The sequence below is a fragment of the Oncorhynchus nerka genome, linkage group LG8 (genome assembly GCF_034236695.1).
Source record: "Oncorhynchus nerka isolate Pitt River linkage group LG8, Oner_Uvic_2.0, whole genome shotgun sequence".
NCBI lineage: Eukaryota > Metazoa > Chordata > Actinopteri > Salmoniformes > Salmonidae > Oncorhynchus > Oncorhynchus nerka.
In genome coordinates, this window is record NC_088403.1 from 26,529,707 (window position 1) to 26,544,392 (window position 14,686).

Sequence of the window (14,686 nt, forward strand, 5' to 3'; positions counted from 1 at the left end):
TCTACAATACCGCTCGACTTGAGTGCAGCAGTGCACACATCCACTTGCTTAACCCAAATTCAAACACTTAATAGTTTTGCATCTCTCAGCTTACATCCAGAACAGCTCGAATCCAACCCCCCCCCCCCCCCCCCAGAAAATCACAGACCACTGGGATCCAAATCTGCTGAGGCCCCTAAACACAAAAGGGGTTGCCATGACGATACGATAACCACTACTGGTTCCAAGCAAAATTATCCTGCCTCACATACTAACCACAAATCCCCCAATGATGTACAGTATCATCCTGCCTTCAGAATTTAAGTGTTTCCTAATGTCATGGACCATCGTTACCTTGGCACGCTAGCCTCCCCAGACTCAAAAGGATGGGTCATTGGGGTTCACAGAGTCCTCGCTGAAGACATAGATGAAGCACAGATCATGGACTGTTTTTCCCCCGCATTCATAAACAAAAAAATGCTGCTAAACACAATGATTACTGCACAGAGACACTTGAAATTAAACGATGACCAAAATTATCCAATTTACATTTTGTGTAACCCACTGTACCGAGTGCTCTAATGATTTATCGTAGTCACATTTAGTCTGTATTGTAATGCTTTGCAGCCTTTTCTCTCAACTGCCCTCATCCAGATCAACACATTTCCACTTCAGGCTGGTTTTACATCGTGTAGGCCTAAGAAAATCCCCAGGAGATTTTTTTTTACCTCAAAAGAAAACCTCTAATCTCTTCCTTTGTTTTCTCTCCTCTAATACTGCTCATTATTATCATTTGTTCTCTTTTTCTTGAGCCCCTGGCTTCGCATATGTGGGTTGGGGCGGAATTAGCTGAAGGTCTCATCTTGTCTGAAGTGGTGGAGGGGATTACAGAGAGAGAGGTGGAGAGTTCACACCTGTCTGATCTCTCTTTGATTCCTCTCTGCGTTCGTTATTACATTATAACTGGAGATTAAGCTGGAAGCCAAGTTGGCCTACTAACCAGGATAGCCTTCCTGGCCTATGAGAAATAGCTATATCATGGTTATCCTACTGTTCAACTTCAAACCAAGGATCTCCTTGTTCAAACAAAAAAATAAAGAGGTTAGGGTTATGAGAATGACCTAATATGGATACTTTAATACTGCAAGCTTCAAGCTCAGTTTACACTAGGTTTAACCTGCCAAAAATTACATGGTATGTCAAAGAAGGTAACAAAGCAGTGTCTGAAATTCAAGACCTAGGGCAACAACAGTACTAGCTCTGGGATTAATGACAGATTCTCTTGGTTGTTCCGGGAGGGTCCTCTTCAGACAGACAACTCTCCCCAAAAAAATCACGAGGCAGACACACCGAAACCAACGTTTGCTGTAGTTTTAGTGAAGGTAGTTGATACAAACTAGCCACTAGCAAAAATGCCCTGTGATCTCCATCTTACCAGCTATTATGTGTCCAGGGGATGTTAAGATAGGGCAAGAAGTGTATAATGCAGTGACTTAAAAAAGCTGGATGTACCAACGCCACCCTTTCCTCTATGCCAAACTGACGTTGTATACATACCGTACCTCTCTGATTTAGAGGGGTTGGGTTAAATGCGGAAGACACATTTCAGTTGAATGCATTCAGTTGTACAACTGACTAGGTATCCCACTTTCCCTTTCCTTTCTAGACGTGTTAAGATGGATCATTGGTACATTGTGGGAGGCAAGCCATCTGTCCAGAACAGGGATGGGTAACTCCAGTCATCGGGGACCTGATTGGTGTCACTTTTGCCCCAGCCAGCACACCTGACTCCAATAATCAACTAATTGTGATTTTTTTGTTTATAACACAATTAGTTCAATCACCTGTGTTTTCTAGGGATGGGGGAAAAGTGTGACACCTCTCCAGCACCATAGTACTGGAGTTGCCCATCCCTGATCTAGAGACTAGAAACAGGGGTGGGAGACCACCAGGTGGTGATCTTGGGTCACTTTGATTCTGGGAGACACGATTGATTGAGAGATTCATGACTCACATTTCTCACAAAAACCTTGCACTTTGCAATTCTAATTCACCCTAAGAGGATATTATAGTCTTTGGAAAATGTTCAGTGGTGTGTGCAAAAAGAGGTTGCGGCGTCTTGATCTCCAACATTGATTTCTCTGTATTTCACATAGCCATTCGAGCACCACTTGTGTCCAACACTGCAAACGTACGGCACCGACCACATTGGACTTGTTCAAACAAAGAGTCGACCAGGAGAGCGGTAGCATATTATGATTGTGGATGGTGGTTAGTGCGTACGCTCCAAGAAACATACAGGCCTGTCTAGCGGGATTGAAAGAGTGGAGGTCTCACCTCCCCTATACCTGCCTCACGCTGTCGTGCAGCAACACCAGTGCACAATAAAACCTACTGTTTCACACCTTAAACATACATTAATGGAGTAAAATAAACTGTTCTGTGTTAATCCTTGTAGACACACAACTCCATCCAAAGGACTGTGCCCTCGGATTAAAAAAGATCCATCCGTGGAAACAAGTGATTAGCTGTCACTAAATATGATTCATGATCAAATTTAATGCTTGCCCTCTTGTAGTTCTAATGCAGTTAGTAAGTGGTATTCTCGCACATGGGCTGTCCAATAGGATACAATGAGCCCTTGTTTCTAATGGAGTATTCTGCGTCTGTTGGCTTATGGTCCAATGTCTCCCATGCTCCATCTCAGCATCACTGATCGTCCCCACCCACTAGAACGATGAGATGTGTGGCTCTTGTGTTCTCTCTTCATCTCCCTCTTCTCTGGAGAGACAAATCACTCATCCCCTCTGCCAGCCAGTAGTATCTGACCTGAAAAGACCTCAACTCCCAGTTCCCTGAGCTTCTCTTCCAAAACCTTATTTCTCTTTTTAGTTTCCTGCCCTTGTCATAATCTCAAGGATAACCCAATAGCAGGAGCAGCCTGCATGCATTAGTCTTTCGCCTTCCCAGGCCTCACTCTACAGGTGTTATAGGACCTACATGGGTGGTGACAGCTGTGTGTGTGCGTGAGACAGATTGTAAAACAGACACACACTCACCCATACACAGAGAGTGAACACCTGTAGAGGGATTGTGATGTTGACCGGTAGAGTAGAGTGCTGGCAGCATTGAGCGCACACATTCCTGTGACCTGCAGCTCACCCTGAGGTGCTTGGCAGAACATCATAACAAACGAGCACTGATACAAAGCTTCTGAGAAAGACAGAACCAGCCCCGCTTTTCACAGAAGCCAAGTTCCACCCTTCTGTTTGTCTGGGTATGACAGTGTGTCTGTTTGTCTGGGCGGTCAGTTGTCGGACTCTAAAATAAACATCAAAAGTCCAGGATGTGTAAACTAAGTTCAGAAGTCAAAACAAACAAAAACATGGAAAATGAAATACTTTATTGAAAAATTATGAAAATAGAAATATCCAACCACACCTCATGTCAAACAGTTTCAATGTACATTTGCATTGCCTCCCGTATGTCCATAGGGAGTGACTGCATTACATTTCTGTCATCCAAAAAGAGAGCTTTCGGTCACCGCCAATGACACAGAGTGGGAGGGACCTGTGCCAGCTTAGACCCGCCCCCACCGTGGCTGATCCAATCATCACGGGCTGCAACCCCACCATATAAACGTAAGAAACCAAGTTCAGGACGCATGTTACGTTATCCTCATTTCCAACACTTTTACTGAACATTATTCCCACACTTTTATTACTCAGAAATCGACACACTGTGTCTATGCAAACAGGCAAACACACAGCTCACTGACCTGCGGGTGACCAAGGTGATGCACTAGTAACTGACTGCTGATCTTGCCTGGACATCCTGTTGTGGAGAAGAGATTCTCATTGACCCGAGACCACCTGGAAGACATGACACCCGTGGTTACAGTAATTGCCATCACCATTATCATCATCACCACAGCCATTATCATGGACGTCGTCGGCAGCAGCGGTATCAGCCGGACAGCCACAACATGCATCACAATACTCTGAAGGTCAGAGGAATTGGAAGCATTCAGGATCCTTGGGACATCCCTACCCTAACCATAACCCTTACCTTAACCATTTAACATAATTTCAATGGGGGAGGGACATCCCAAGGATACCAGACAGCAAGGACTTTGGAAGCATGGACAAAGCAGTTACCTGAAGTTTCCTGCTCGTTCTACATGGGCAGGCCTCTTCTCTTGTGGGTAACTATGAACAGACAAATAACCATTAACAAATCCCATGTCTTCATACAGTAGTGTTACACAGCATGTAACGGAGGTGATGGGTAACCTTGTCTGGGTTCAAACCCAGTCGGTCACAAGCATCTGTCCAGACACTCACCTGGAGCGGGTAATATCCCAGATGACCCAGTCACTGCCAGTCACCGCGCCCACCTTGATGGTGTTGGTGAGGCACCAGTCGGCCGACATGAGCGGCGACTGGCCGCAATCCAGAGAAAGAATGGCCTGCTGGGTAACCAGGTCATAGAACCGTATCGTCCCTTTTTTCTCGGCCACCATCAGCTATACAGAGAACAAAGGTTTAGTATCACAAGCTCTTTTCACTCGCACTAAGTATTTAAACTCTCATTATGAAACTGGAGAGCACTCTTACTGAACGTACCTTGAAGGCATCTTCAGGATGCCAGCACACACTGACACCAGGAGAGCGTAGTCTAAATGTAGTGGTTTCATTCCCCTCCAGGTCCCACACCCTGTGGGGACAAGAGGCCATCAGCATGAAAGGGCACTAGCTGGACACTACAGGATGGTCAGAGGAGGGTTGTGCTCAGGGGAAATGAACCATTTAAGGACCGTAAGAAAATTATTCTCCTGTCCTCAACTACCCGTTTAGAAAACAACCTGAGACAGGAAGTCTGCGATTCAAAAACAACTGGGTCTGAAAACAGGTCCTGTCAAAAATGACAAATGATCAAATCCAAAAAACAAGATTAATAGGCACTCAATTAGCTGTACTGGAGTTGGATTCGCAGCAGTGCTAAAAAAATTCTTCCGGAGTCCAGCCACCCCGTGTGGGGAGGGGAGAGGCGATGACGTGCAGCACAGCGCAGGCAGATGCCTTGGTGCTGACAGCACACAAAACAAAGGATTACACACGCTAATGGCAGCTAAAAATATAAAAAATAACAAAGACATCATGGCTGGCTGGATGTTTTTGTCTCACAGGATCCATGTCAAAAAAGCGAAGTTACAAGCCTCCATCCAAACCCACCTTTCCCCAGGCGTCTGAGACGCTCTTCGGAATGTACTCTAATGAGTGAGTAGCGCACACCAGGCCTGTAGTGATGCCAGTGTTTTTCTGAAAGCACGTAATGCCTGTGTGTAATTTATCTAACTTCTGTCAGTTGTCCAAGAGATGCGGACACAGAGCCTCACTAGTACCACCCTTCTTTCAGGGAAAAAGGGATCTTGGTTGTAATCTCCCCCTTGAGCTGTGAAGACAGGAGGGCGGGGCCATGAGCTGACGAGCGAGAAAGCCGAGGACACAAGGCAAACGTGCGCACGGATGTAATAAATCACTTGGAGAGGACAGGCTGCTCCCAAGACCAGGATCTACTCTTCAACCACATCGGAGAGCCCTCCTCAGCGAACACAAGGCCTCGAATCCAACAAAACATTCCCCTGAACCAGGGAGGAATAAACATGCAAGCGGTTTAAACATTTTTTTTTTTAATATTTTTTTTAAAGGACTATGGTTGGGAGCGATGTGAATGCGCTGACTGATGAGGTCATGCAGAAGACATCTAATAAAAGGCCCAAAGCCCATCTAAATGTCAAACATGTTGGAGAGATGTCTGCAGTGGCGCAGAGAGGATATGATTATGCCCCACCCCAGATGATAACCTCAGTAAACAAACTTTTCCTGTGTCTTCCCTGCAGGGGATAAAACACCCTCACGTTTCTCCATGAGAGCTTTTGCTTCTTGACTCGACAAGGAAGTCAGAATGGCCCTGTGTAGAGTGAGGTGCAGACCCTCCTCCATAGAGCATGAGCAAGGTTGGAAACCTCAGACCACCGCAGACAAACAAGCATAAACCCTCTCTTCTCAGACCACTCGCCAAGCAGAGTTCAATCGCACGCTACGCCACGCCGCATCCGGCCAAGTTGTGGTCCACCACTTTTGCCCTTCAAATGGGGAAAGATTATGATTTAAAAATGATATATACATTTGTTTAAATGTAATCCTTGCTGAACAAGGTGAAAGGGGGCAAGAAACAAGACTGAGACCACCACTGACAAAGAGATGTGTAACTGCATAACACTACAGCTGACGTGACATCAAGCAATAACACTGGGCTTCATGTACAATAGAGTTGAAAGGCAAGACTGCATTTGAAGTCTGTGTAGATGTGAGTGAGAAACAGCAGCCACTTTTTCATTTCGGTCAACGTTTTCCAAATGAGCGGAGGAAATGGGAAACGTAGTGTGCACCGTGTGAACTAAATTATGAGTGTGCAGGGTAAATAACTTTGGCGACACTCGGCTGGAACGAGGGTTGAGAAAGACAAACAGTAATCCCGCCTCAGAGCCTCACAGGGGAGTCCAGGCAGAGGTGCACAGCACGCCGTCCTCCCCTCCCCGAAACCACACCAACATCCATCTTGATCAGACCTGCTCAAGTGTCTTGAACAATAACACGTTCTTTAACAGACATTTGGACTGTTGAAATAATTCTCGGCCATTGTCATTTTTATTGGATCAGTTTGCTCCTCTCGCTAGAGTTGATGATGGGATCCCCTAGAACAGAGCAAAAAGAAAGTGTGAGAACATGAGAAGAAAAGGAGAAAAGAGGAGATGAAAGCCTGGAATGTTGTAGAGTGGACATGGACATACTAACTGACAGATAACTTGACTGATGGGCTAGAGGGGGGAGAAAGTCTCAAACTGTTGTGATAACGCCTCAGAAATACTTCCCAAAAGGATGACACAGAGTAGATCATACACAAAACAAATAGTTGAGATCCCGCACAAATAGTTGCAGCAGGTGTCTCTGTTCAAGCCCCTTGAGTAAGCTGTATTCTGCTGATCCATGTCAACATGAAACTAGAGCTGGCTGAAGTGAGGAATCCATCTCACTCAACAGAAACATACCTACTGCAAATCCAACTGGAAGCTAACAGACAATGGGAGCCAAGCCCAGAGAGGTTATGACATCTGGCAGACACTCTGACCTCCGTGGGAGGCTGCGACCTTCTAGCTGCTACAGGTGGCTACTCCGGCTGGAGTAAAGTTCCCACGAAGGAAAGGACAGTGCTGACAAAGAGCACAGCAGAGTTATGGTAGTGCAACCTGCCAAGTAGAGAAGACGGTCCACTGTTCTTTTCTCTCACCCTATCAGGGGTCTCGGTTTCTGTTGGCTGCCTGGAAGGCCCCTCTCCTGTTAATTTGATCTTTCCCTAGTTCCACCTTACTCTTCCTCCTGCGTCCTATATTTTTTCAACGTGACAGAATTTAAATCTTTCTGCAGATGGAGCCGAGCAAGCGTACCCATTTTCTCTGGCCAGACCATTATAGAGGGAGGCTGAGGGAGAACTGTTCGCTGATGTTTCTCGCAGTAGCAGAGCTTCATCACCAGCCCGAGCTGAGGCAGCTCTCTCCCCACAGCCCTCATCCTAACCAACACTTTAGAGCATTTAAGCAGGGCGGAAGGAGATTGAGGAGATAATTCAACCATGGCCTGTATTTGATGACTGGAAGTGTAACCGCGAGCTCCAGGCTCCTGAAATTATGAGTTTATGAATAGAAAGCAGATGTTTCAGGTGTGTTTCTCATCCAGGGAGCTTTGGTTTTAAAGATGGATGTGAGAGACGTGCTCTTTCAGGCTCTAGCGAGGAGAAAAGTAGGGGCCAGTCATTCATTTCTAAGCTGCTAACTTGATTAAACGTTCTCCCCCATCAATCACTGGTCAAACAATAAGAGCTCACATTGTGTGGGAAGGGGCAAAGAGGAAGTAGGATTTGGGCCAGGCTTTCTCCCTGTCTGGACCCTAGCTACAACCCTAGTTAATAAGGTAACAGGAAGACCCTCAGGTTCAGTGGAGGCTGCTGAGGGGAGAACAGCTCATAATAATGGCCGGAACAGAGCTAATGGAATAGCAAACACTGGGTAACCATGTATTTGATACCATTCCACTGATTCCGCTCCAGTCATTACCACAAGTTCGTTCTCCCCAATTAAGGTACCACCAACCTCCTGTGCCAGGTTACCCCATGGTTACACCTTTGGCTAACGACACACTCTTTCCTTCCTTGCTCCACTACCTAGCTACTGATTGATAGGGGGGGACCTTGTTAAGAGTCAACCCTAAGGAGGGGAACAACCTCCACCAGTACTGCAGCTAATTGGATTTACATATTTAACCAATTACTTTGAAAAGCTGGAGAAGCAGCGGTGTGATTCCGCACGGCAACACCGGTGTGTGTTGTGATAAGCATTGGGTTTCATTTTGGAAACAGTCAGGACTTTCTGCACCATTAACAGAACACAGATCCAAGAGCTGGGGGAAGACACACTCATATTATTCTTGCTGAATGAGACCGGGAGGAGGTTCGGACTGACCTGCATGTATGGTCATCACTGACCGAAGCGATTTGTTTCCCCTCCGTGGGTTCAAACACTAAGTGGTTGATGTAGCTTGTGTGACCCTCCATCACCTAGACAACCACACAGACATCACCACAGAAGATACAATTAACAAAACACTGCATTTGGTGCGAGCCTGTAAGACAGTTCCCTGGCTCCTTATGTGCTGGGTTCTTGATTAGACTAAAATAAAAAGCCATTCACTAAGTGCCTACTGTCAGTGTGCTATATACAAACTGCTTGATTTAAAGAAACCAGAAGCCAACTGAACTGACAGGTGCAGTAGTTCCAGTGGGATCTAGTCGTGAGGGCAGGGGCTCCAGTACTCTACCTTGACTTCATGTTGATTCTGAAGATCAGAAGTCAACAGCCTCACTTTTCTGTCTGCTGCAGCAGTGCAAAATCTGGAGGGAAAGATGGAGAGAAAAACAAACAAAGAAAGAGAACATCAAAACAGAGCCCATCCTACTATAAGACTCGCGAACGCACACAGGCACACGTCCATGTCTATGCGCGTGTCTGACTGCACTGCAGCGTGGGCTGACACCTTTGGATGTGTGTGTGTGGTAAAGACTTGGACATGGATCAATGGAAACACTGCCAGGGAGATTCTAAGTGCGAAGATAAACATGGAGAAAAACAAAGATTCCTCATGCCATTTGAGCATTGCTAACGCCTGGGAGACGACTTTGCCTCTAATCAGTTGTAGTATATACCAGCGCCTGCAATTACTTACAATTACACTCACTTACAAGAAAAACACATCACACACATTTGCAGTCACAGGAACAGACGGATTTGGCATGATGTCACAATACACAGCCAGAATATTCCCCCAAGCAACTGGCACAGGTGAGTATACCAACAACTGATATATAGCCTAGTAGTTAGCGAATTGTGGAGGGCTTTTCACCCTTCTTTCAACTCAAACCTCTAATTCAATACATACTTCAGTCTTGCAATACGAACTAGGCTATCGAGATTTAGCCTACGCTGCAGGAATATTGTCAATGAAAGAACAAGTGCCAAGTGGGAGAACATTTCTTCATGAGACAATCTTCAAAGAGTTGTCAATGTCACAGGGTTGACTAATGACTGGGTCTGTTTTGGCCCTGAGCTGATTGATGCTGGGGAAGTGTTCCTGACAGTTCCCCAGAATCTACCGGGAGGTTGCTGACTGGACCTCACATGGCTGGCCTGGTAGAATCTGGGATCCTCCCAGCGTAAGCCCGCTACCCCCTCCTCCTCCTAGCACCCTCGCCGGCCCCTTCCTCAGGCACGCCAGTGAGAACACTGTGCTTTTCCTGGAAGGCATAACTACGTGCAAAACTAGGGGAGGGACGGAACTTGAGCGGGGGAGCCATCAGTGTAATAACACGTGCGCACGTCACACGCCGGCCCCAGGGCCCTGCAGACTTAACCACGGAAGGCCAGGAAGTATCGCTATCTTTCCCTTTCAATTAAAGAAACTTGGAAACATCTCCCGCGGGATTACAGCATTCCCATCCACCATTCCAATTAAGAGGAAAACTTTGCTTTCTATGTAATAACGTTCAACTTTAATCAAACCACACCTGAAATAACTGGGTTGGTATTCCACCGCTACAATGGGCCACAGACTAGAATGATGACTGAGCTTCATACGGTAGGTGAATGAGGAATACAGCTGGGCCAAGACTACTGAGGGTTTCATACCACTGACTGACACAGAGGTGGTGTAGATGGATGACCCAGAGACATAGTTAGATAAATATATATGGCTCTGGGATAAGTAGATGGTCAAGCCGTACATACCTACACGTACCCAACGTTCACAAGAGGCAGGCCTCATTGTTCCTAGAATTTCTAAGCAAACAGCTGGAGGCAGGGCAGAGCTCCATTTTTATGGAATGGTCTGCCGATCCATATGAGAGATGCAGAAATGGTCTCAACCTTTAATTCTTTACTGATTTCTCATCTCTTCAGTAGGTCCTATGATTGAGTGTAGTCTGGAACCAGGGGTGCAAAGGTGAATAGCAACGCATTGGAGTGATGAACCACCCTTGCTGTCTCTGCCTGGCCGGCTCCCCTCTCTCCACCGGGATTCTCTCTACTGACCCTATTACGGGGGCTGAGAAAGTGGCTTGCTTGTGCTCTCTGATGCCGTCAGTAGGACGGGTGCATCACGTCTTGCCAGGCTCTTTTCGCTATACTCAACTTGAGTGGGTTGAGTCACTGATGTTATCTTCCTGTCTGGTCTTGCGCCCCCTCGGGCTCATGTGATGGGGGAGATCTCCACGGGCTATACTCGTGGTCTGTTGATATCCCTCTGGTGGGGTGGAGGCTGTGCTTTTGCAAAGTGTGTGGCCCTGTCCAGGGGTATCATGGGAGAGGGCCACAGTGTCCCCCGACCCCTCCGTCTCAGTACCTAATATATATGCTGCAATAGTCTACCTACCGGGGGGCAAGGGTGGGTCTGTCGTATCTGACGTTTTTCTCCTGTCTGATTGGAGTCCTGTGTGATCTTAAGTATCCCTCTCGCCCTCTCCTGCTTGCTTGCTCGCTCTTTGGGCTTTTAGGTTGGGTTTGTGTATAAGAACTATGTGACATCTGCTGATATAAAAAGGGGCTTTATAAATACATTTTACGTAGGAAAGATGAAAAAAAAAAAACAGTAGTGCAGCTTCAACCCACAGCGGTGGCTGGTCCAAATAACCAACTAACCAAGTCTTCAGTCTGCAACATGAGCTGAATCAGCTGTTACTTACTGCAGGGCTGGAAAGAAAGCCTGAAACAACCAGCAGCACTCCGGGACCAGACACCCTGATGTAAAGACAGAAGACAGCTGTAAGAACTAAAAGGTTTAAGGTAGGCTACCTGATGAGTTGGGGCAGCTTGTCCAGCCGAGACTCAGGGCTCCATGCGAGGCAATCCACACGTAACGCATGATGGAAAACACGCAGTGTGGTGAATTCAATCCCCTCTACCTCCATGTCCTCCTCCTGCACAAACAGTGGTTAACGTCACACATACAGCAGTGGTTTACATCACACATGGCACCAAAACACAGACTATTTCTCATTTCCTTGTGTCCCCTATCCATGCCTCCTCAGAGAGGAACCTTAAGAGGATCTTCTCTTCAGATTCATTTTGAGAAGGGAGGCTAGAAGAGAGGATATGAGGAAGAGGAATCTGGCATGCTACCACTCACCTGGAAGCGGCAGGTGCCAACCACCACATACTGGTTTCCTCCATAGGCCAGAAGGGCAGCTGAGCCACTGTCAAAGGGGCTGAACTCCACCACATGGACGTAGTCGTCACAGGGCACTGTGTAGCTGGCTCCTCGACCAGAGTCCTCCATGCTAAATGTATTTTTGGTGATGTTTATGTCCGGTGTATTTACTCTTTGGTTTGACTTTACCACCTGCATCAGGATTGAAGAGGGGTTAATATTAACTTCCTGATACAGAAACAGCACATCTGTATTGAAAGCCAAAAATAATACTTCCGTATGCATACTCAAGTGAGCCAAAGCTTACATTCTCCAGTATTGGGCTAACTCGTTGAGGGGGATTCATATAGCCTAAACGTTAATGTGCCTGTTTAATTTCTGTGGTAGTCACTGTAGGGAGTGACAATAAGATAACCATGAGATCAGAACTTCCCTAAATGCAAAACCAGTCATATAGATCCCTTGCTACAATTTGACTAGGAGAGATATACCAGAAACACAGACTTGCCCGGCTTTTCTAGGAAGGGTGCGGTGAAACACCCTTCTTCCGGCACATGTGGGTCGGGGAGGTTGTTTAGATGGAAGTTTTTTTAATTGTGTGAAAGGTCATAGGTGACAGCTGTCAGTGATCACATAATGGGACATCATTCTTTCTGTTGTACTGACATCATGTAGGCTTGTAGGTTCCCAAACTGTACATTCCCAAAACTTTTCACTCAGACACCACTTCCAGCATTGGGGAACATCCCCCTGCAGGCGCCACGTCCATTTCTATAGGCATTAGCACTGTTCATGACACAAACTGTTCACCCCTCTTGTTGGCAGAGAGAAAATTTTGCTGTTTTAAAGCACTAATGTGCATTCATGTGAATTGAGTGACTCAACAATGACAAAATCTATGGGGAAAAAAACATTAGCTGACATGGGCTAGTTGATCTGGACATTTCTGATAAGTTATAAATAGGTATGCAATGACTGACATGACAAGAAGAAAACTGATAATGCACTACCCCCCAGTTTGAAAACCACTGGGCTATTGGACTCAAGGTTAACAGCTAGGGGGATCCACCAAGTGAAGGCAACAGAACACCATTTCACTACACTGGATCATTCAGTCTCAAGTGTCATTGATTGCAGTCTTAAAGGGGCAATGTGCAGTTCGAACAATTACAGAGCGGACCACACTGCCACAGCTGCGGGATGGGGCTTGAGAAATGTAACCACTCAAATTCATGGACAGAGCTATGGATGGAAGTACTGGCCATCTATGACAGGGGTAGGCAACCTTGGTCCTAGAATGTCACAGGCACTTCATATTTTTTGATTTAACTGACCTGGAAGACCAGGTGTGTTGAATTTAGGCAATCAGGGAACTGATCAATTAACTAAGTAACTAACTCAGTGTGGTGCCTAGTTGGGACAAAATCCTGTAGTATCTGTGGCACTCCATCCAATAACAGGGTTAACTACCCCTGATCTATATCAAAAGTATAGGATTAATCAGATTATGAAGCTATACAGTATTTGCAAACAAAAGGAATAAAAAACTAGCTTACATTGTGGGTTCTGATTTGGGTATGACAGTTGAACTAAGCACACGCGGCATCTACGAGTTATATTATTCAATAATCAATGGGTGTGCAACAAATAAATAAAAAATGACCACCTTTATTTAACTAGGCAAGTCAGTTAAGAACAAATTCTTATTTTCAATGACGGCCTAGGAAGTGGGTTAACTGCCTGTTCAGGGGCAGAACGACAGATTTGTACCTTGTCAGCTTGGGGGTTTGAACTTGCAACCTTCCGGTTACTAGTCCAATGCTCTAACCACCTAGGCTACCCTGCCGCCCCGGGGGGACTTGGTTCGTTCTAAAATGTTTTAGATAACCCCGTATCTCAGGAGTTAAAATATGTCTGGATAGGCATGAACAATCCAAATATATATGCTACACATATAAGACAGGCTATAATATAGTTAGTAGGTTAGGGTCAATGAGGCATGCCCTGGCTATTGCTAGCTCAAGAGTGCACAAACGGTCAGTACTGTAGCTAGCTAGAATACTTAGTTCGCGGCCGATAACTAGGTAGACTATCTTCCTTGTAACCACCAGAAAGGTGGTAGCCTTGGCTTCAGGACATGTTCTGATAATGTAACATTGTGAAATGCTATGTACCTAGCAGCCCCCCCACTGTTGTAAACGCTAGCTTGCAATATAGCAGCGCTTGCTAACTAGCTATTAACGTCCAAACACGACGCTAGTTAGCTGAGACAGCTAATGTCAGCCAGGGAAACTACTCAAACGCTAGCAGCCTACAACACACTACAGCGATTAAAAGTGATGACAATATAATACAAAATATTTCAACAATTAACGCGGCCTTTTAACCTTTTAACTAGCATATAGCTCATTCATAACCATACCTACGCGCGCCTTTCAGCATGTTAGCTACAACTTCTGCCAAAAAAAAAAAATGCATTTGTTCCCCAGTTGATGTCCGTGTTGGAACGTACCATGCCATTTTATGCTTCAATTCTAGGGGGACCACACTGAGATTAAAAACGCAATGGTTCAGCGCTTTGACACGTTACACACTATTGCTATATTAAAAACACGTTATAAAATAATAATTAATAAACGTTATTACACGAAACATAGTCAGACATGCTAAAAACAATATTGGGTTCTGTGATAATGAACCACAGATAGCGGTTGAAACGACGTGGGCGTGGTTAAATGATGACACAGAATCTGATTGGTCAGAGGGGTTATTTCGCAGAATTTAAAAAATATCAACGCATCAGCTGCTTGTGCATTGGCTACGTGAGTGAAGAATGTATTTTGGCGATACGCTCACTACATACGCCCCTGTTTGAGGCTGTAACATTTGTT

At 45.7% G+C, this 14,686-nt stretch overlaps 1 protein-coding gene across 2 annotated transcripts; it reads right to left on the reverse strand.

The window, feature by feature from the left end:
- Positions 1-3,365: 3,365 nt before the first annotated feature.
- On the reverse strand, positions 3,366-14,300 carry nup37 (nucleoporin 37). Of its 2 annotated transcripts, none has more exons than XM_029665855.2 (10): positions 14,218-14,300; positions 11,775-11,987; positions 11,441-11,565; positions 8,916-8,988; positions 8,561-8,655; positions 4,605-4,695; positions 4,323-4,504; positions 4,137-4,187; positions 3,758-3,851; positions 3,366-3,599 (listed from the first exon to the last, which is right to left on the reverse strand). In XM_029665855.2, the coding sequence occupies exons 2-10, from the start codon at positions 11,922-11,924 to the stop codon at positions 3,486-3,488; spliced, it is 975 nt and encodes a 324-aa protein (XP_029521715.1). In that variant the 5' UTR covers positions 11,925-11,987; positions 14,218-14,300; the 3' UTR covers positions 3,366-3,485. The 2 variants fall into 2 exon arrangements, with proteins under 2 accessions (XP_029521715.1, XP_064877653.1); XM_065021581.1 differs by lacking the exon at positions 14,218-14,300 and adding an exon at positions 12,304-12,919.
- Positions 14,301-14,686: the final 386 nt, after the last annotated feature.